This window comes from Notothenia rossii (genome assembly GCF_949606895.1).
Source record: "Notothenia rossii genome assembly, chromosome: 2".
Classification (NCBI taxonomy): domain Eukaryota; kingdom Metazoa; phylum Chordata; class Actinopteri; order Perciformes; family Nototheniidae; genus Notothenia; species Notothenia rossii.
In genome coordinates, this window is record NC_136904.1 from 27,198,158 (window position 1) to 27,221,118 (window position 22,961).

General features: G+C 39.6%; 1 protein-coding gene across 1 annotated transcript in view; it reads left to right on the forward strand.

Moving 5' to 3' along the window:
• Positions 1-690: 690 nt before the first annotated feature.
• The window catches only part of itga11a (integrin, alpha 11a), a 43,610-nt gene continuing 21,339 nt past the window's right edge, over positions 691-22,961 (forward strand). Inside the window, exons 1-10 of the mRNA XM_079663673.1 lie at positions 691-856; positions 8,914-9,028; positions 18,620-18,732; positions 19,187-19,278; positions 19,533-19,647; positions 19,773-19,900; positions 20,115-20,263; positions 20,351-20,495; positions 20,976-21,141; positions 21,898-21,968. Of these exons, the coding sequence (XP_079519799.1) occupies positions 784-856; positions 8,914-9,028; positions 18,620-18,732; positions 19,187-19,278; positions 19,533-19,647; positions 19,773-19,900; positions 20,115-20,263; positions 20,351-20,495; positions 20,976-21,141; positions 21,898-21,968 (1,167 nt within the window). The 5' untranslated portion in view covers positions 691-783. The remainder of the gene's footprint in view (positions 857-8,913; positions 9,029-18,619; positions 18,733-19,186; positions 19,279-19,532; positions 19,648-19,772; positions 19,901-20,114; positions 20,264-20,350; positions 20,496-20,975; positions 21,142-21,897; positions 21,969-22,961) is intronic.

A 22,961-nucleotide genomic window follows, 5' to 3' on the forward strand; every position in this document is an offset into this window, starting at 1 on the left:
ACATACAAACCCCACGTTTAAGTTCCACTGTTAAATCACTGGTTAGTTTGTGGTTGTGCGCATGTTGATAGCACATGTGTGCATAGAGTGAGTCTGACAGAAAAAGGTTTTTGGTGTGTAATGAGAACATTTTTGGCAGTGTTACCAATCTGTTACAAGAACATATCTGCTATCTTGCAAGCTGTAATAAGTAAATATCAGACTTTTCTGTTTCAGCTTGGGTAGGCACACAGCATGAGAGGAGAGGAGTGCAGCATGTCACAATCTGTGCTTACCTTACCTGAAATAACTTATTATGCAGAATTGCTCTTTTCAGTGTTATATTTTTAATGGAACGTTATATCCCTCGAAAATGTAGTAGAGTAGAAATATAAAGTAGCAAAAAATGTAATTACTCAACAAAAGAAGTATGTCAAATGTGTAATACAGTACTGTTCAGGAAAATGTACTAAGTTACAATTTCCCACAGAAAAAAAGATAAAGAAAACTTTAATAACTCCTATGAGAGTATTCCCAAGTCAAACTGAGTTGAATGAGTGAGTGTGAGAGTGTGTGTGAGACTAAGTTTTCCTGCCTGCTGTGTCAGAGTGGACCTCCTTCTTCTTCTCCTACTACAGTCCCCTCCTACCTCCCCAAGATATAGGCAGTGCTTTAACTTAGACTTTGAGTCACTCAGAGTGGGATCTTTAACTGTGCCTGCTGCTGGGTCTCTATGCCTCGGCCAACCACATACACTCTCACAGCTTTCATCACTTACACACACATACACACTCACCCACACACATGCACGCTTGCACCTGCAAACATATGGAGTACTTCTGCTTCCTCCTGCTCTGGATCTGCAGCCAGCAGTTAGGTGAGTCAAAGGTGTTTTCTCTGTCCATTTTATTGTTTCAGTGTGTGTGTATCCTTATGCTGGTTGTGCTGATGTAGGAATCAGACCTCATATACTGTAGCTTTGCAGTATAATAATGACAATCTAATTGTTGGGTATGCTTTGACCCGTTCCAACAGCAACTGGAAACTTTGAGACTGCTGCATTTAAAGGTTTTAATGTGCACATAAGTAGCAGTAATGTCTGAATATCTTCAGTGAATTAATGGCTTCCTGTGTGAATGACATTATAACCTGACATCTTGACTAGTATCATGGTAAGAAAGAGGAAGGGCAAAGCTCAGAGGCTTTACTGAAGTATAAGTTGTCCCCCTCAGGTCCATAGAAGTGCTGTGTGTCTCATTGGAAGCAGGCATGTTCCCTCAAATTAAAGTTGATGCTATCTTTTCACAGTCAAGTTTCCAGCAAGCGGAGCATTGTTGGTGCTAAGCCAGAACCGTGGGCAATTACCAGTGAAATCACTATACCAGTACCACATCTAGACAGGAGGGGAAAAAAAGAGGGACACAGAGTCAATAAAAGGCACCAAAAGCATATGTGTTTTAAAAAAAATCTTACCTACTGAACCCTTAAAATATATTGTAGAACAGATGCACGCTACAGAGATCTCTATATGGTTTTGAGCTTAGCATACCTTAGTCTGTAACCACGTTGTTGAAACACACTATGTCTTGGCCGCAGTTTCCATAGAATAATGTGCATGTTGTCGCCATAGCTGTATGAAAAGCAATTCTCAACAGACAATCATTATTCTGTTATGCTGCATCAATCTAGGGTTAATACTGATGTCTACAAGACTGGAATTCTTCAAGAAGCAGAAGCCAATTAATCTTCAACATTGAGTAAATAATACAAAACTAAGAAGTGCAGTAGAGGAAATCTCTTTCGTAAATATTTGGTTTGATTTTGGAATTTGTTGGAAACAAGTTTTTGGACTGATGCCACATGGAGGGAGACACTGACCTTGTAGCTGGAGTCTGCGGAGAAAGGCTCAATGCTGGCTGTGGTGGGAGATGTTTTGGCAGACACAAGAGAAGGAGGCTGCATGTTTATCTGCTGTTTGTGGAATCCTGGGACTTTTGGACTAATGATACCATCCAGACAACTTTACATCAGGTCATCTCAAATACACGTGGATGAAAAGTTAAACAGTGAGTGCCCCGTGTAGCAAGAAACTGCTTAAAATTGACACACAACTTGTTTCCTAATGAAACATTGTCCTTGATCCACACATTTACCATACATGTCCTCATAAGCACTAGCATGGAATTTCAATTTTTGTTCATTTCTTATGTAAACTTAGAATTGCTACTTTAATAGACGTTCACTTGATGATCAAGCTGTCTTAAGAATTCGCACCCTGACCTCCATTATTATGTAAAAACTTTAAAGAGGGCCCTGAAAATGTCAATGACAAAGTTCATTATTCAATTCAATTCAAGGCTTTATTTTCATTTGCACATTAGCTACATTGTAGATATGGAAATGAAAAACTTAGATCACAGGCTCCTCCAACAGTGCAACATGTATATATAGGACATAGAACAAATAAAACAGACAACATAAAAAAAAAAAGATATGCTATACATGGAGGTGGTCCATGCAAAATATGTTTTTTAGGCAAAACTGACAGTGTGCCAGATTTTGACTGAATTATGTAAACAGTCATGATGTGCGCTTATAATAAATAAAGTAGAGCCCAAGTCCATTCTTTTTCTTATTGGCAAATCTCAAATTGCATTGTTGCAATTGTATGATGGCCACTGTCCACAGAGGAAATGTAAGAGCTATATTGTATACCTTTGTCAAGCTCGTTTTCAACACTGATATAACTGATACACCCTCATGAAGCATTGCATATCTGACCTATTGTCTATATCCCTATGCCCTATGCAGTTTTGACAGTTTTTGCTGAAACAACTGATGCTGCTGAGAATGTGGTTCATGAGACTGAACCAATGTGTAGTTTGCTTTTACACAAACACTGGCTAAAACATCTATAGACTTATTGGAACTGAATGATTTTCATTTAATTCAATTGGTTTTTGCAACCCCCTTCGAATTTGCTAAAATATGTAAAATGGTTTACAGTTGACCCAAGCTTTGTGTGGAGTGTGCTTTTGCCCATTCACCGTTGTAAAACATTAATTACATGTCATTATCCTATTTACAAGCACCAAGTCTTCCAAGTTAGGATTGCTGGAGGTCCAAGGAACGTTATCTAAGTATTTACTCTACCTCTGCCAACACATTTGTAGGGGATTATGTATAACACATCTCTGTTGCTTTCTTTGTACGATACTTAATTGATTTCATTTGGTCAGGAAATCATTTCTTCATGTTGTGTTTACTGCCTTTTGGATCATTCTGTGTCCAGATCTCAAAAGTGTGTACTGTCTGTTGGCTTTTACTGAAACTTAATACAGTATGTCAGCAGCAACACAAATCCTTGGATAGTTATTATCAAAATGTCTCATCAAACTGAATTATTAAAGCAATCAGTTTTACTTTTACATTGTTTAGAAACATTCTCATTAATCAATAGTTGTAATTTAATATTATTTATAGGCTTATGGTTTGAGCAAATGTTGCACTTGCCAAAAGCAACAATGCACTGCTTCTGAATGAAATCTCTTTATTTCAGTGACAATAAACGTACCCTTTACTTATTCCAATAAAACGTCTCGACATTGCGTCTAGTTGAGTAATACAGTAGCCGGTGCTACGGGTCTTGTATATCACTGGCTAACGTCTTGGTTTGAATCCCTGGAGAGGCTTTTGTTGGCTCAGAGGGTGAACAGCTTGTTAATCAGCGCCCAGTTGGCTGACTGTTGTGATGTTGTGTATTGGAAACATCTGGTTTTAGATACCCCGTGCCTCCCATAGTTTTTGGCATCTGGTAAATGTGAAATAAGGTGCCAAAGTCTTTGGAAGTATATTGTTTAATGTGAAGCATCTTTCCAGAAAAAAACAATTGTAATTGAAATCCAAAATGGATCAGTGGAAAACGACAAATGATTTAGCTTCAGCATTTGTTAAAACACCAGTCAGATGCATATGTATAGTATCTGTAGACATCAATATCATAGTTGTAGTTTTTCATATATTCCTAACAATATTACACTACTTCAACTTTTTAAAGCACTGCGTGTCTGATATTAGGATTCCTCAAAGCCAGCACTTAGCACAATGCAACTCTCACGGCTGCTGGATGTCAGTGGCTCTGTGGTGGATCTCCTGCAGCTTGGTGTTGGGCCAAAGGCAGCCGCGGACTTATGTGGGTCGCACCGGCAGCCACCGGCTTGAGGTTTATTTATTTGGGAATGGAGGCCGGTACACAGGAAACCCAGCAAGACTCCAACCTTGCGTTAGAAGCTGCTGGTATTACTTGGAATATGAAATTGCTCTGCCACATCAGTAGCTTGAAATGGAAACTAAATCACCTCCATTCTCCTGCTTCAACCCTGACAGTTTCCTTTACTTAGCCTTTGCGCATTTTTGATCAGGCGTTCTTTGATTGCATCCAAGGTCCTTTTTGAATGCTTAAAAGACATCCTAGCATTAAATCCATGTCCCATTGCTAAAACACATATGTGGATCCAGTTGAACAATGATGGAAAGACTTCGAAAGCACACTGCCCTTCATTTGTTAACTGATTTATGCTGCAGCACACTGTGAACAGTTACCTGCGGATTTGTATTTATTTTCCATACACCTATCTCTTCCCAACCATCTATTTTCAGTCACCCCTTTTATGTTTCTAGATACACAGAAACTTTAGGAGGATGTTTAGGTGTAGGATGAAACACCAGCTGAACATGTGAACCATTCACACAACAGGAAATGAGCAATTTGGAGAATATGTCAATATTTACATGAAGAGCCTGCATGGCAGAGATGGACATTTCTTTTAATGGAGGTTTTCATGAAGCAGAACAAATGGTCAAATGTTGTGCCAATCAAGATGTGATGTACTCCTGGTCAGAGATTTGAGGAATGAATGACTCATTCACTGTGTGGCTCTTCCTCCACTCACTCGTCGGGAAATTGTGATTGTGATGGTTTTGAAACTGCCTGCAATCCTACAAAAACCTAATTTCTCCCCAGTTTTACTGATACAGGCTACAGATACATGAGTTATTTGAATTTCATTTGATTTACTATGAGTAAAACATGATTAATAGCTTGTAATAATTCAACCAATGGACTCTTCACAATATGATACAACCCCAGAGTCCTTTCACTCTTTTCCGTGTCAGATGAGATCACTTGTTTTGCTGTCAAAAATGTGGAGGTGGATCATTCAATGCTTGCTTTCTAAGAGAAATGTAAGGTCAAGTTCATCTTCATCACAGTGTAACATACTACTATAGAGGTAATAATCCCACTGTTCACCTAGAAAACAAGAGCAAATCTGAATTTTGAAAGGAATAAGTACATTAATAACACAATAAAAACACTTTAGGCTAGGCCAGCATACATTGAAGCAAAGATCTGCCTTCAAGGATGTAAATGTTTAAATTTAAAGAAAGTTTGCACATAATGCCAGAGCTTTATCTAATCTACTTTATAAATTAACAGAGACAAGAGAAAAAGGAAGAGACTGGAGGAAAATAATCAGTTTCTTATGCGTTCTAAGATGGATAAGAGGTCGAACTCAATAAATACACAGGCTCAGACTAGATCTTATTATGGTGAAAAATAACGTATGTAAAACACTCGCTGTATTTTTTCTATGGCAGACTGGAACAAAGTTAAGTCTGGGAGGTTTTGGGACGTATAGTCCTTGAGACAAACTAGACAGTTATTTAAGAGGGTAACTTCTGACATTTATTTAGGGTTAATTTGAATTGTACATTTCTGGGCATTCCTTCACCTTGTTGTTTACTGAATTTGTCCACTGCAGGGGAAAAAAAGCTCACTCAACTTGTCGTGACCCCTTAGCCTCACAGATTGGGAGTGAGCTGAGTTTAGGGCCGTTTAGCGTGAGGGCGAGGGATTGAATAAGCCACACAGTGTGTGCACAAGAGCCGCAAAGATGTGAGAAGTGGGGGCATTTGTGGTAGTTAAAGGCAGATGCCTTCATGCTTTCAGCTCAGCTGTGCTGCTTAAACTGTGAAAAAAACACTTTATTTATTTTAAGCATTAATCTCCAGCTCCTAAAAGGCAAACCTGTATCTCATTAAGCACAAAACCTGTTTAAGTTTCCCTCCAAATGTATTTCCTTAATGTATTTTTGGGCTCTGAAATGTAATAGCTATCAATCCAACTTGGTATATTGTGTAATTGGGAGGATCAAATCAAATCAAATCAAGTTTTATTTATATAGCACATTTTTAAAACGATTTTTGGTCGAGCCAAAGTGCTGTACATATAATAATTACCTTACAGTAAGGATACTATGCAGCAAATACAACAGCACGGTTTGTGCAGAATATCAGTATGAGAAAACGACACCCTCTGACCTTAGACCCTCACATCGTACAAGGAATAACTTCCGGAGAAAAAACCCACAGTTTAAAGTGGAAAATGGGAGAAACCTCAGGGAGAGCAACAGAGGAGGGATCCCTCTACCAGGCGTGCAATAGATGCCGTGTGTAAGAGATAATACATTTTACAGCGTAGGTAGACCGCATGTTTGGAAATGCATGTGTCTATAATAAGAAGATGAATCCACGAGGATGTCAACAATCCTGTGGGAGCCATCAGGGAAGCAGCATGACGAGACCCAGGCAGGACCACAGTGATAGGTTCAGCCACGCCTCGAAGTCCAGGACTCAATCCAGAACTCAGGATAGAGGATCCAGGACACAGGACCACAGCAAGAGGATCAGCCTTGACTCCGGATCCCGGGGTAGATATAGACACAAAAGAAAAAGACAATTTGGGGGAGGCTCGGTTAATCGGGGCCTTAGTTGGAATTGGTGAGAGGTAAGGAGGTACGCTGTGACTACGGCAAAACACTCCCCGGCTGGAAATAGGCCCCTCTGCAAACCTGTTTCCCTCCAATAAAACATTGTGAAGTCATGGAGGGAAAAGGTTTTGGATAAAGAGAAAATAGAAAGAGTAGTAATAACCTTAGTTTTAAATATAAGATCCAAGTTTTTAGGATTTAAGTGAAAGAGCAAGAATCAAAATGTAGGTGAAGAGGCACAGCGTATCTGCGTTAAAGCACTCTCATTAGGTTATTTGATCAACTATAAGCTTTATCAAAAGGAAGGTCTTAAGCGTACTCTTAAAACGGATAGGCTGTCGGCCGCCCGAACACAAACTGGAAGCTGATTTAAAAAGCCCTAATGTCTGGGCCGACCTCACGTGGAGGGGCAGAGTGTTCCACAGCTGCGAAGGCTCGGTGCCCTCGGGTTTTAAGCCTGGTCTTCGGCACTATAAGCAGCAGCTGGTCAGCCGACCTTAAGGCTCTGGATGGGGTGTAGCGATGGAGGAGTTCGGCTACATAGGCCGGAGCCAGCCCATTGAGGGCTTTGAAAACAAATAAAAGGAGTTTAAAATCAATTCTGAACCGAACTGGAAGCCAGCGTAGTGAGGCCAGAATTGGGGTGATGTGGTCACGCTTTTTGTGGCCAGTTAGAAGACGTGCAGCTGCGTTATGAACTAGCTGCAGGCGTCTAATTGAGGCCTGGTCCATACCCACATAGAGAGCGTTGCAGTAATCCAGTCTCGAGGTAACAAAGGCGTTAATAACCCTTTCTAGGTCTTTAAAAGATAAAAACGACTTGGTTTTAGCCAATAGTCGTATTTTGAAAAAGCAGGTCTTGACTACGTTGCTGACCTGCTTATCAAATTTAAAAGCGCCATTGAAGGTCACTCCAAGGTTCGTGACAGAGGAGAGGATCAATTAGCTTGAGTGTAAAGGACAACATGATCTTGACCTCACAGTAGCTTAAATATCAGTGAAGCAACACAGATCAACACACACTCTTAAGATACACCTGGCAACTGGTGAAAGAGAGATCAGCAGTAGATTAAGGAGAAGACAGATTAACAGAGAGATTGATCGAGAGGAAGTCAGAGTGGTAGATGAGTATATATTATCCCCTCCTCCTCCTCCGCCAAAAGGAAAAACTCATCACCCGCAAGTCCTCAAGCAGAGCCCTCCCTCCTAGGATGGAAATTCAAAAGCCAAATAATGATCATCATAAATTAGCCTTAATGGGTAACACAAGCTAATACTGAAAAACATACCTCCGATTGGCATTTTAATTTAACACATACATTCACTGCTCTTTTCTACCACCTGTCAAAAGATGTGAGAGGAATTTAAGCACACAATCGGGAAAACAGATTTGCTTTGATCAGGTCTCACAGCAGCTTTAACTTTGTACCCTCTTACCATTTGTCAGGTTACACTTCACCATCTATTCACATCAATTTCAAAGCAAAAGTCCTTGCTGAGTCTCTTAACCAATCGTATGATGCAGTTGAAAGACATTTGGTACTGGAAGGACATTAAAAACCTTTTCAGCTCCTTCACTTCTGAAATGTAAATCACAGATTTCAAATCTTTCTTTCATCAGATTGTATATGTTGTTTGCCAAATTGGTGCGTGTCAAAATGTTCTTGGAATGAAATATGTTCCTGTAGGTGGTCACGTTGATACTATGCTGCGTAACAAAAACAGCTTCAAATGCTGGAAGTATGTCAGTCTCATGTGACAGCTCAGCTGCTCTGTAACACTCATATGATTAATATTTGTTTTCATTGAAAGGGAAGTCTGTGTTTAGACTGGTGCAGGGGGACAAACAACATGAGACAGCCTAGGGGTTATTTTAAGGAAGAGTGTGCAGCTGTTTGTTGCACTTAGGCCAGATGCTGAGGTCTAATCAATGTTAATGTAAATGTTTCTTTCAGGACAGACATCCTTAAAGCTGCTGAGATACCACCATGTGACACTGTAAACTATATGTTCTGTATAGATTAAACCAACACTGTAGTACTTAAGGTCATTAATAGCATCTTCTCTAGCCAATGCTGATGAAAATGGTCTTTTGTCTTTCAAGGCATCCATGACTGCTTCAACATTGACACAAAGAACCCCAGGATCATCAAGGGGCCTAAACAAGCCCAGTTTGGATACACAGTTCAGCAACATGTGGCTGCTGGAGGAGAAAAGTGGTAAGAGGCTCATCTTATTTACACACTGCTGCAATGCAGAATAATTCACTGGAGGTCACTAATGGTTGCATCTGTAACGTAATGCGCTACAGCAAAATGCAGCGGATCAATGTCTTATACACCACAACTTTTATTATCTGTATGTATTGATGTAAATATCAGCATTTCTTGATGTGATTCTGTAAATGGCCAGAAATGACCTTAGTGAAGTAGGGCAAAGCAAGATTTGGAGGTCAAGTTCCTTCAGCATTAAAACAAATATGACAAGCTGTGGTGAGACATCTTTCCCCCCGGAAAGACAGTGATCTACTGTACCTTTCCTGTAGTGTGTGCAGTTTCCTCCCGTTAAGTGTGCTTTCAAAACAAACTTTAGCTCTGAGCTCGTGTATCTCACATTCATCATATGACCTCATCGCCCAAACTCACACTATTATTAGGCCAACTGGCACCGTTTTGTGGACAAAATTAATCCCTGGTTACCCGCTAGATGTGTGGGTGTGGGTTTGTGTGTGTGTGTTTTTTATTATATGTCATTTATTTCCTCTACAACCTCAAATACTTCCAGAATGGCTTCACCAGGATAACGATTGTGTTAATTGTTTGAATAAATGCATAAAACAATCTCTGATGACACTTTCCTGACAAGAGAATTCTTGCAGTTGAAGTGAATAATGATTGCCCTGTTCAAATAGCTTTCTTTGTTAGTGTGCATGCGTCACTGTAGAACACATGTGACCATGACCATGCTTCACAACCTGGAACCCAACTTTCAACAATCAACCTTGTTTTAAGCATGACATTTAACATGACTTATACCATACTTTCTGCACACTGTTTGTTGCCTTAGGCTGTGTTCCGACAGACAAAAGCAGTGTGTGCAGAAATGCATCTAAATAAAATAGCTGCAAGGGGAAATGTTAAAGCAAATAAATGCCGGATTTTTCGGCAAAAACGAACCTGGCCTAACTATTGAAGTAACACATTGCAGCATCATCTGGAAAAGCACTGCATTGACCAATTAAAGACATAGTCAAGCGGAGATTGCTGGTACTTTGTAAAGTGAACAATGTATATCTTTTAACCTTATGACCATTGTGACAAAACATGAAAAATGTACTGCCATGTCAACTTGCTATAACCGTAACATCCTTCCTCATTATAGTGTACACTGCTTTTAGGTGTTTTGGCATCAGAATACATCGACACACACACATTTGTTTTAATAGTATTCCAATGCCCCACCTGTAGCTGTTTAAAATCTAGTCATTTCATTTTAATGCAGACTATATGCCTTGGTTCAGCTAGCAATCACTTTCTAGTGAATCCTAACTGTAACCATAAGGGTTAAACCATCAGTCATAGCATAAATGTAACAAAAACATTGTTACTAATATAATTATTTTTGCAACAACATTGTGGTTGTAATCGTTCATATTTTCCTTAAAGAACAGCACAATAGTATCATTCTAATTTGGGAAAATCATACATATCTATCATCCCCGAGCAACCCAAGTTACAATATAATGGCGCATTTCCACTGCAGCGGGTTGCCCCGTTTAAGCGTCCTTAATCGTCCTCAAGCGGCCAGGCCAGTTTTTGAGGCAGCCCGAGGCCTGAGCGAGGGACGCTTAAACGGGGCTACCCCGCTGCAGTGGAAATGTGCCATAAGACCTATAGTTTTGTATTTGCATGGGCTACTATGTGTGAAAAGAAAAGAGTATAGAGAAGCTTAAGAACATTGCACATGGTAACTGAATGAAATCACTACTTTGCTGCCTGATAAAATCACAGATCAGAATGTCTGTAATGTGCATTGTGTCACACTGGGGGACATGCCACTTTATTGTAATGAACACATGCAATGAATACCGGTAAATCAAAGAAACACTGTGCTTCTGTCCCAAATTCTTACAAATACAATTCACATAATTAATCTATGTGTAAAAATAGTCCCCACATTTTTGGGGATTATTTCTACACATAGATTAGTCATTGAGTAATTTGGAAAAACTTAAAGTGCTTAAAAAAAAGAATATTCCTGCTCTGTTATTAAAGATTTACATCCACAGTAGGAACCACACACAGGGTTTATGAGTAATAGAAATATATATCCCTTGCCTTGTGTGTGTTCTTCCTGTACAGGAAGCGGACAATGACACACTTGGAGAGTAAAGTGACAAACTAGCAAGAGCTGCCAGCTCACAGAAGTCAAAGTCTTCCTGCACATGTCAGCAACTCATTCGATTACACTGTAAGATACAACTTATTTTCCATTCAGAGCTACTGTCAGCCAAACATGTCTACCAGAACTGAAAAGGTCTGATCAGGCTGATTGGTGTGGAATAAAGGTCACCAGAGACGTTGCTTTCACTGAGGGATAGGTCTGAGATTGAGGTGAAAACATTTGCAGTGGCAGAATAAAGCAGCACAGACTATTCAAACAACGTCCAGCCAAGTGAAGCAGCAGGGATCTGGGTTTTTGGCTTCTTTATTAGGTGTTCAGCCATCTGGTAAAAAGGCACCTTTATTCATAAAAAATAAAGACAAGAGAGAAAGAAAACATTTCTGTAAACGTTCTTATATTTATATATCTGAACAATGTTAGAAATTGTTGTTTGGATATTGTGGCTATTCTGTATACTATCTAACTCTACCCACTGTCACGCACAGTGCTGTGCCTCCAACTTGTTTTACACTTTGCTTATGAATCTTCCTTCTTCCCATCAGAAGACTTAGTCCAACTTATTCCAGTATTTAAGAAGGCTGTTTAATCAGCAGTGTGCGTAGGAGTGGGAACACACAGCTGCATGCACACTCTCAAGCTGACCAGTACATTTGTGTGTGTGTCTGTGAGAGTGTCTGTGCAACGCATAGTCTGACAGCTCTCAGCTGGACCCAGGAATGTTGCAGGATGCGAGGGAGATGTGAACACTGTTATCGAGTGTGAAAGGATCATAAAAATGATTCAAAAATAATATTTGGGTTTTCTTTGTTCAAGACTTGGTTTGTTTTATCCATGTCCACACATCTGAATCAAAGACAGTGCGGCTCAGGACAGTTTTATCTATTACCAGATTCATTACTTAAGTAAAAACTGATCAGTTTACTAAGTCCTGCTTTCAAAATGTTACATGACTAAATGTACAAAACTATAATGAATTCTACTTAAGTATTGAAAGTGGTAATTCTGGAGGTTTCCTTTGTTACAATGATTACTAAATATGCTAATATACATAAGCTGGAGATGGTGGATTCAATTATTTGTTTGTAATTCATATATTAACCAAAGGTCAACTTAACTTAGTCACCATAGCTGAAATATAAACGGATAGGAATTGATAGAAGTAGAAGTATAAAGTAGTAAACAATGGCCGTACTCAGAATTATACTTGTATTAAGTTGTTTTCTGTCACTGGTACCAAAATAACTTTTAAGTGATGACTTACAGTAGACTCCACATGTCTCCTATTTCGTTGTGTGTCAACTAAGAGGTTTGAGAGGAATTTGTTTTCTTTGTGATGAATGTGTTGATGAGGCATTGATCTGTGCTGATTAGGACTGAATCTGTTCTTTTTTGTTTCAAAAAAGGCATCTTTGAAGTGCCAGACACCAACACAGAACATGTGCTCGCCAAGTGTCGGCACTTCAGGGGGCTTTTCTGCTGATTATCTGGGTTTGTGTATTTTTCTGATGCTTGTATTCACACTTCAGTCAATTAGAAAACTGAATGAGTGATACACTTGGACAGTTTGTCCCTTGCCAATTAGTCCTTTTAACGTTTAACCTTCACTTTCCCCATGATTGATTTTAACTAAGCTTTCGAGAGAATTTAAATTGGTATAATCTGTGCTGGATTGCAGCGTTGTCAACTTTTCCAGAGCTGTCTGATTTCTCCGAACCCTCAGCTCTGTTTGGATAGGACCAGGCTCACAGATGGAAAGTGACTCAAGCTTTTCATGACCTGAACCTGAAGTGCAGCTTAATTCAAAACGATTTATTTGAGGACAAGACTAATAAAAAACAGCAATTATTGATACCAGTGTGCTTGAGTAAGTTATTTACTAGAGCTTTTGTGTGTCTGAGATATTAAAACAGTATGAGTAGAAGAAGACCTATGTGTAAAATCCATTCCTAAGCATGTTGCATTTAAGTGAGCAGGAAATAAACTATTTACCCAATTGTTAGCCTCAGAGACATGAAGAAAAGGAGACATCTTTCTCAGGTCTGTTGACAGATTCTGTCCATGACTGCTGATGAAGCTACTACGTTGGGGAAAGGTGAACATTTCAAGAATATGTCATTTCCTCACACATCTACTGAGCGTAATGGTGATCTAAGCCCGGTTCCAGAAAAAAATGACTCAGGGTGCATCTGAGATTAGAGAGGGTGCAGTGGTAAAATGCTATTTTTATAAGTGGGGAGTGGACCTAACACCCTCTAGGGGGGTCCTCACCTCCTCTAGGAGGGTCCTCACCTCTTCTAGGGGTTTCCGGGGGCATGATCCCCCGGGAAGATTTCTTTTTAAATATTGAAGTTAAAAGCATCAATCTGGTGCACTTTGAGAGCAAAATTAAGAGATCAATGGATCTATGTGCTCTTTGCTTGATTCATGCCTTCCCAGTCCCTTATCACGTAGCCTATAAGAGCATGGCGCCAGCTGTTGTAGCCAGTTGTCGTGAAGGCATCTGACTTACTTTAACCGAAATGTCTACATGCATAGCAGAAGATGGCATCTTTTTTACATGAATATTCCAGCCAATCTCTGTTTTCAAACCATGAACTGCAAAATGAGCATCTTACCCCACTGTACAGGCGAGTTGGGTACTTTTTTAAATATACCTGGGCAGGCTCTGTTTTGCCGAGGTCCTCTGGCACTTGCGGGCCGCCGAGGGGTGGCGGCGTTTGGGGCAACGAAGACGGCTGCGGCTGCTCCACCTCCGTGGGCGAGGCGGGCAAAGCCGGCGAGTTGGGCGTTATTGTCCACGACAGTGGCCGCGGGTAACGTAATGTCCCCATGATCTGAACTGTTATTACCTGCAGTAGATGCAGTGTTACTGCTGGTGATAAGGGCTGGTTGTTTTAACCATTTTCTGATGTCCATCACTGACTGCTGTGTATTATTATTATTATTATTATTATTTTATATGTAATATCTTTCACCCTTATGCACCCCCGTAGAACCGGGCCTGTGCCAGAGCGAACTCTCCCATGGGAGCAGAGAAGAGGCCTCTTCACCTCCAATTGGTGAAGACATTGGGTGTTTAAACCTGATCTGATACACGGAGCTGCATATTTGAGCTATACACTATGCTATACACCACAGAAGCCTCCCACTGTTTATTTTTCTACAGTTCTACCAAGTCTCTTCAATGGAGACCTGACCTTTACCCCTTATCTCAGTTACGAGTTGCAAACCACCAAAAACTACAGGGAGTCTGTTAAGAGTCTGTTAAGTTAAATAGTGTCCCCTTTATATAGCTTGTTTACAAAGCTGCAATGAAAAGTGCTTTTACATCTCAGAGAACAGAATTTGATCTCTGGGATTTTAGTTTAGACAGAACACTCTGATTGTTAAGCCTGTGACATTGGGTTGAAGTATTTTGAACCAACTTCGAGGATAGATACTGGTTACATTGAAAAATAAAGTAAATAGGACTCTGAAGTTGTTTCAGGCACAGCAGTGCTTTAGCTAAATGCAAACATCTGCATACTTGCAAGTTTAAATCGACAATGTGCAGAGTTGGGACAAATAGATCTGCACACAAATGAACTCCCATAAGAAGAATCTGAACGCTATGCAATGTTCCAATGTTTAGGTATTGTTTTTCTAAATATCAGAGTTTGCACAAATAAACAAGGATAACAGCCTTTGTCATGTTAACAGGGATTTGAATAACCTGATTTCCCTGTATTGCATATTAACATCATATCCTAAATATGTTCAAAACCAGCATGAGCTTCATTACAAAAATACTCCTGCACACACTCATATACTGCTCAGTGTTGAAATAGAACAGCATGCCTTGTGGTACAATGATCTAAAGGAAAAGGCATGTGCTTTTCCAAAAGTCCCCCTGTCACTGTCTTTAATGTCAATTACAGACACTAAATTACCTTCTTTGGGAAATGATTATGTGACCATTACAAATACCTGTATGGCCGTATTTATGTGGCTGCATTAACAAAATAAACATTTTCTTTTGTTAATGCTGCCTTGTAAATATATAAATGCTGACAAATGGAATGTCATGAGCAAGCGTGACATCGGAGAAGCCCGCTCATGTCTGGGGCAGGGATGTGGTTTCACAGCGTATACATCTCTTCCTTCCAAATACGAAAAACATTACCACATTAATGACAGCCTTGGCTTGGGGATGGCGCTTCCTCAAAACCCCCAAAATCCTGTATCCCCTGGTAGCCATGGTAGAAAATGTCCACGCATTCATTTTGGGTGAAGTTATTTCAGTGTCATTACCATTTTTACAGGATGATGCACTGATGCTTGCATTCGACCCTGATGAGCTCTGAAACATGATTGTTTGAACAGCTTCTGGTGAAAATCAGCAGGTCAGCGAGGCACGTGTCCAAGTCAAAGGCAACAATGGTCCCCTTTCATCAAGGTAGCTGTATCCTGACCTGAACTGCTGCAGTGTCTCCTCTAGCCAACACATACGAATCACTGAAGTCATAATTATGATATTAATATCCTTAAAAATGTGAGCGCTGTCGTAGCCAACATGGTAGAAAGGACTTCCAGAGTCTGAGAATTCAAAAAGTTGGCTTCTGGTGCGATAACATTGTAGCTTACTCCCACACTAGTCGCTCTTCGGTGTCCATGATAGATTGTTTGAACAACATTTCCTCTTGTCCTCATAGCTGCTTTAAAATGCTCTCTATGGCCTTAAAAAACCCAAATCACATATAAAGGTTCCCTTAAAGAAACTCATACATAGAGGTGGCATGCTACATGACTTAAAGTTATACCTCTTTTTATTTTTTATTGGCAGTCTGGTACATTTACTGTTAATGTAAAGTAGTGTATTTAATGTATGAGTTTAAAACATAAAATTCTTATGATATATTGGAAGCTTGCAGAGATTAATACAGATGGTCGTAAAAAGGACAAGGTGAGGGCAATGACAAAACTTAGACCCGTGTCCAATTTCAATCAGTTATGTTTTACAGTACCATGCAGGGTTTTAGCTTTTATAGCTCTAACAGATGAAACCATTGAACATTAAGTTGAATCCTTTTAAAGGTCTGAATGCTTTTTTTTCAGGCTGTGCTCATGAGACTTACCTGCAGAAAGAGGGAAAACATTTTTGGTAAAGTAATTACTGTTTTGTAAAAACCTCTGATTGATTATCAACTTTTGTCTGTTAACTGTGATACTTGCAACGATCAATAGTATTGTGTCTGAAAGAAAGGGATACAATCGTACACATAATATCAATTGCAAAATGCACACTATCTTTTAGAAAGTGTAGGAATATTTTATCATTCACATCATCTTATGTCAGGCTTACCATATTTAGTTCCAAGGACGTTTCTGAGAAATCTACCTTCCATTAGTCCACAGTATTTTTTTCTTGGTAATGTAGACACGCTTTGAAACTGGGGATCATGAATATGACCAAGAAATCCTTGCTTCCTTAATTGTTAGACTTTGACCTAAGTGTCTAGCAGAAGGAGGTCGCTTTTTCACAGCCGCTTTTGCTATAAAGGGGTGTCAGGTGTCTTTCCTCTGGGGCACGGCTGAACTGAGAATTCCCTGTGATTTTTGCTTTGTCTGCACACTTGTTTGAATTCCTAGTTGACCTACTATTCATATTGAACTTTTCCAGGAACGTGATTAGCCTCCCATATCATATAACAATGATTATGAGAAATTAAAACAGAATTATTTTCCAATTTTCTTCCTTTTACAGAATAACTTAAAATGTAACATTAAATAAAAGTTGATAGTTTCTTTTTTATAAAAGCATTATAAATACACTTTGCATAAATGTTGCAGATATAGAACTCCCTTTTAAGGTTTCATTTCAGTAGAGATTAAACATCACGACTAGAGTTAATTGTCTGTGCAATATTTGGAGTGTCCTTTTTTTTAAATGTGGGTTTCACATACAGTATGGGTTGTACTTCATGGATTGTCGCAGATTGTAAAAAATTCCCCATGAAGAGACAGCTGATGGCGGTCTGGCAGTTAGCACACATGTCGATACCTGAGGCATTTGGAGCATATGCCTTGTGACTGTAACATTGTTAAGATGTAAAAACAGTCAGCCATTTAATCTAAAGATATCATGTTACAAACAGACATACATTACAAGACATTGCACGAATCCCTGAAGGAGTGTCATGAATACCGCCAATCATAAATATAACAGCTTAAAGGAGGTTACTTTTGGCTTCCAATGTTTAGGTATTGTTTTAATAAATATCAGAGTCTGCACAAATAAACAAGGATAACAGCATTTATCATGTTCACAGGGATTTGAATAACCTGATTTCCCTGTATTGAATAACCTGATTTCCCTGTATTCGAACACACTGAGAGTTCTTATCTCACGTGAAATATGGCTTCATTTAAGGCCTTTGTGCCCTCCATCAGCCCTGAAGTAAGCACACTAGACGACTTTATTTCCTCCATCAAACCAAGTCATATAAAACCTTTCAGTGACATTTATAAGACCAAACTGACCCCCCACAGGAAACACACTGTGAAGTCAAGTGCAGGACTGACTCTTCACAAACACTAGGTCATGTGAAAAGAATGTCCAGCACTCCAACACGATGGTCTGTGATGACAACATTTCCCTTAAGTTATTTCCCTTTGTCTTCCCAATGAGGGCCTCAGTGATTGGTGGGACCTTAAAGTTTATGGAACCTGTTTTTCATCTTGATTGTAATAGTAAATAACTAATACTCCTCCTTCCAAAACTGAATCAGCTGTACTTTGTGCTAATTTGCATATTAAGCATGCCAAGATGCTACATTGAAGGTCAACATGGTAAACATGCTAACATCACTGAGTGTCATTGTGTTAGCGTTAAGGTATCAATGTTATTCGTTGTTTGCATTTAACCAAAGAACAGCTGTGCCTATAAGTTGGATGTAAAATCATGCGGAAATGTACGTGAGACTATGTGAGAGTTTCTGCTTCCCTATATTTTGCTAATGCAAAATAAGTGTCACGTAAATGCTCATTGAAAATACGGTTGTGTCTTAAAGATCTTACTCGCATGAGATGACTGTATGGAAAAGTTTATGAATGTGGTTCCAGTGCTGCTGGACATGATTAAACATGCCTAATTAAAATCCTTGGATAAATAAAGTTTTAAAGTCTTCCCAGGAAGCCCATGTGTTTTATGTGGGTCACTGATGTTAACAGTCATAGTCATATTCCCTCAGAGGATTAGATACCAGACAAAGACCTACTCTTCCAGAGAACTGATGTTGTTGTCGTCGGTCTTGCTGTAGGAGGTCTACTGTTTATATACATCAATGACAACTGAGACAAAGTGTTAAGGCTATAGGCTTGATGTGTGTTCTGTCTGATTCTAACTTTTGAATTTTGTGTCTTTGCAGGTTATTAGTGGGCGCTCCATATGAAATGAATGGCCCTTACCAGACAGGGGATATTTATAAATGTTCACTGAGCAGACGAACCAACGGCAATGGCTGCTCCAAGCTTAACTTAGGTATAGTATCACAAAACAACACAAATCAAATTCTACCAATCAGTGTAGGCATGTATTGTATGAGTCTTTTATGTTTACTTGTTTCTCAGTAAACATCCCGGTGGCATGTGTGAGACTGAAGTGTGGGTATCATACCAATCATTCCACATTTTACTGTTTTTTTTAAATGGTTTATGTTCATTTCCACATGTGTGTTATACCACACATCTCACCGCATGCTTCTTCATACCGGCTGCACATGTGTTGTGCTGGTTAGGAAGGCACACGAAGTTTTGTCAAGTGAACGTTTAAATCTGAGGAACTAGACACTGCTTTTGCTGCCCAGACAACAATAACAAACCAAAGTCCCAGATGGTGAAACTTCTGTTTTGTCCCTGAAGGACAATTCATGTTTTATTGTATATATGTGTCTGTGCATCCAAGATCCTCTCATTGAGATTCATTTTCCCTCAAGGAAGGATATCTCTGACCAACGTGTCGGAGCGAAAAGACAAGATGAGGCTGGGAATGACGCTCACTTCCAACCCTCAAGACAAAAGCTTTGTGGTGAGTTTAAGCCTTATTTAATTTAACTACTTGAGATATGACATGGTATGGTGTGTTGCTTGCTAGTAAGTAAGTAAGAACACATTTAATAAAATAGCAATGGTCAAAATGGAAAATAATCCCACAAGATTGCCTTTTGATTACACGGTTGTCAAACTGCAGCTCTCCGTAGTTCTCAGAGAGCATGAACCTAACTTTCTAATATGCTGAGGTTGATAATGTTTCCTGAATAAATGCTTTCTTTTATGTTTCAGGCCTGTGGGCCGCTATGGTCCTATGAGTGTGGCAGCTCTTACTACAGCACTGGCATATGCTCCAGAGTCAATGAGAGCTTCAAGTTTTCCAGAACGATTGCGCCTGCCTTTCAGAGTAAGCCTCAAATTATCTCTCCTTTTTTGACAAACATCCTTGGATGGTTCTTTGTCACAGCAGGGAAAATATGTTTTCTCCAAGTGTGCTCTCATGATTAAGTCTCATCTTTAAATGATTTTCAGGATGTGAGACCTACATGGACATTGTGATCGTTCTGGATGGATCTAACTCCATCTATCCCTGGTATGAAGTGCAGGCTTTTCTCATCAACATTCTTCAGAAGTTCTATATTGGACCAGGTCAAATACAGGTGTGTAAGATGTATTGGTAAGGCTCATGTTGGATAAATTCAAATAATGGACTTTCTGTCATAGGCTTACTGTGCCTGTGATGATACATTTTTTTCTTGTAGGCTTGTATTACAGTAAAAATTATCATATTAAACTATTAATGTAGTTAACTGCAATATATAAGTCTCTTAATAATTTGGATAGGTAATTGTGGGTGGGTTTTTTTCCGGACAGGTTGGAGTCGTTCAGTATGGTGAGAAGGTGGTCCATGAATTCAAACTCAGCGACTACAAATCTGTTGAGGAAGTTGTGAAAAGAGCGCGCAGTATCAACCAACGAGGTGGAGAGGAGACCAATACGGCTCTAGGAATTAACATAGCACGGTACTGTATCTTCATTTTTACGAATGAACATTATTCCTCTCCATTGTGCAATTCTTTTTATTGAATGTATCACACATGCCGTCACAGCTCACAAGCTTTCAAACAAGGAGGTCGGCGCGGTGCCAAGAAGGTGATGATAGTCATCACTGATGGAGAGTCACATGACAGTCCGGATCTCAAGCAGGCCATCGAGGACAGTGAGAAGGATGGCATCACCCGTTATGCTATTGCTGTGAGTCTGCTAGACCTTTTATTTATCTTATTAGATGGCCAACACTTTGTTAGTTTTAACTTGTTTTTTTAATGACTAATGCATTTCCAGTGCAACACAAAACAACACTAACATTGATATAGTGACATAATGGAGTTAAGTGGAGAGTAGAGCCAAAACCAGTTGAGCCCCTGGAGAGCTAAAGGTGTAAGTTATCTTCTTGAAACCACATGCTTATTTAGCTTATGCCACTGCTGTTGCAACTATTAGCACACTTAATTCCATCCAGTGGCTTAACTAGGCATGGAAATTTGAGCAAAAATGCTGAAGTCATTTTGTTGAAATCCAACTGGAACTGGTGACAGCTTTGGCACTGCTGTAAAAAAACAAAATCCTTTGACACCCGCCCAAAGATGTGAGGGCTATCAAATGTGACTGACTATTTATGTTGGTTGACACTGCATGCATGTACTGAAAGATTGTTTAATCTTATATTCACAGGTTCTTGGCTACTACAACCGTCGTGGAATAAACCCTGAGGCCTTCCTCAATGAAATCAAGTACATCGCCAGCGACCCAGATGACAAACACTTCTTTAATGTCACGGATGAGTCGGCGCTGAAGGATATTGTGGATGCCCTTGGAGAACGGATCTTCAGTTTGGAAGGTTTTACAAGGAATTCATTACAACTACATTACATTGTTTGTTGGACAATTTTGCCCAAAGCAACTCATAATAAATGCATACAAAATTGTAATCCCCGTTAAACAATTTTAACAAATAAATGTGTGTTTAGTGCCACACTGCATGTTCTTAGCAGTAAGTAACATTAAGACAGCTTTAATGTACTGCTGCATTATCAAAGGTTCATGCTTGGGGGTTTTTCATATTTTATCTTCAACCAAAGGATACAATGACTCTCTGTGAAAAGATCCAAACTAACATGCATTAAATTCAGATAACCTCCTTGATAATGGGAAAAAGCCCATGGCCGTCATGGTTTTTTATTTTCAAGTGAAAACGTAAAACATTGGCTGGTTCCAGCTTCTCAGTTTGAGGATTTTCTGCCTATCTCGGTTTTTCTTTCATTGTAAATTGATAGTAATTATAACATATTTTATATTGTATGTAATAGAACTAAATGTTATTTTAAAGACTTACAGTAACAATTAGGGGGGCATTAAGAGACGTATCGGTCATAAACGTAATCCTTAATTTCAGTGGTATTTCTTTAATTAAACATGTTAAAATATCTTCTATATGTGAAATGTATCCATTAAAACTCGAGTGCCATGGCTCCTCAAAAGTTTTACTTAATGTTGGCAGCTTAAATGTCTTTTCTGCTGCTGCTGCTGCTGTTGCTGCTGCTGCTGCTGCTGCTGCTGCGGTTCAGAGCTGTAATAGCCTGACTTGTTTACACAGGAACCAGTAAGAATGGGACAGCGTTTGGCCTCCAGATGTCTCAGGCGGGATTTTCCGCACACAACGTCGAGGTGAGTCTGACTTCTGCTATCACGTCGCCTAATACCATCTCTGGCGCATCATAACTCCTTCCCACAAATTGCCATTTATTACTTTCCAGTCCCCCCCTGAGGTGCCTGCTGTGTGGCCCCAGAGGTTTAGTTCATCCTGATTTAGGAGTCCCTGACAGGCCTTTTTCCACTTCAACCGTTCAGTGATGGGTAATAAGACACCACTTGTTCCCTAGGGAAACATAATAGTGAGAAGCTGAGACTGAATATTGAGACAGTTGGGCTGCAGAATGGGTTTGTTTTTCCGCTTACTTTATGAGAGGTATATTTTTGATTGAATCTCAGAATAGATAGTTGCAGGTGGGCTGGCTTTGAGGGGTGACGCAGTTGGAAGAGGAAGATAAGTGCTTCTTCTCTACTGTACCTGCTTTTCATAATATATCATTGAGTTAATTCGTCACTTGCTGATTCCATCCAGACATTTGCTGATGCAACTGCTTTGATTTTCCAGTTCCCCTTCACAGTGGGATTCGTCAAGGGAGGAATAAATATATCCTGTTTAGGATGAAAAAGAAATATAAAGCAGAATTTGCAGCTGGGTGGCAGCAATGACTGGAAATGTTGTCCACAAGGCCAGATTCCTGAGATCCTCGACACCACGAACCTGAGTGTTGAGAGGAGGACAACTTATTGGAAAGAATAACGGGGCTTTAAAAGAGAAAAACACTCCTGAAAAGCCCAGATGGTTTTTGCTGAATGTGATATGTGCCAACATTGAAGGCGGCTAATGTTATATGCTATCCTTATAGACATCTCATGCATCTGCATACACACTGTCTGCTCTTTGTTTCGTACACCATAACTCAGCAATGCTGAAAATAATTTCATGGCTCCGTGCTTATTTGCTAAACTGATTCCTGTTTTCACCACAATACGGAATATACAGGTCATCACTTTATTTGGTGAGCTGGTATAAAGTGTATATATCCTCTATACACTTGTCTATGTTTGTGT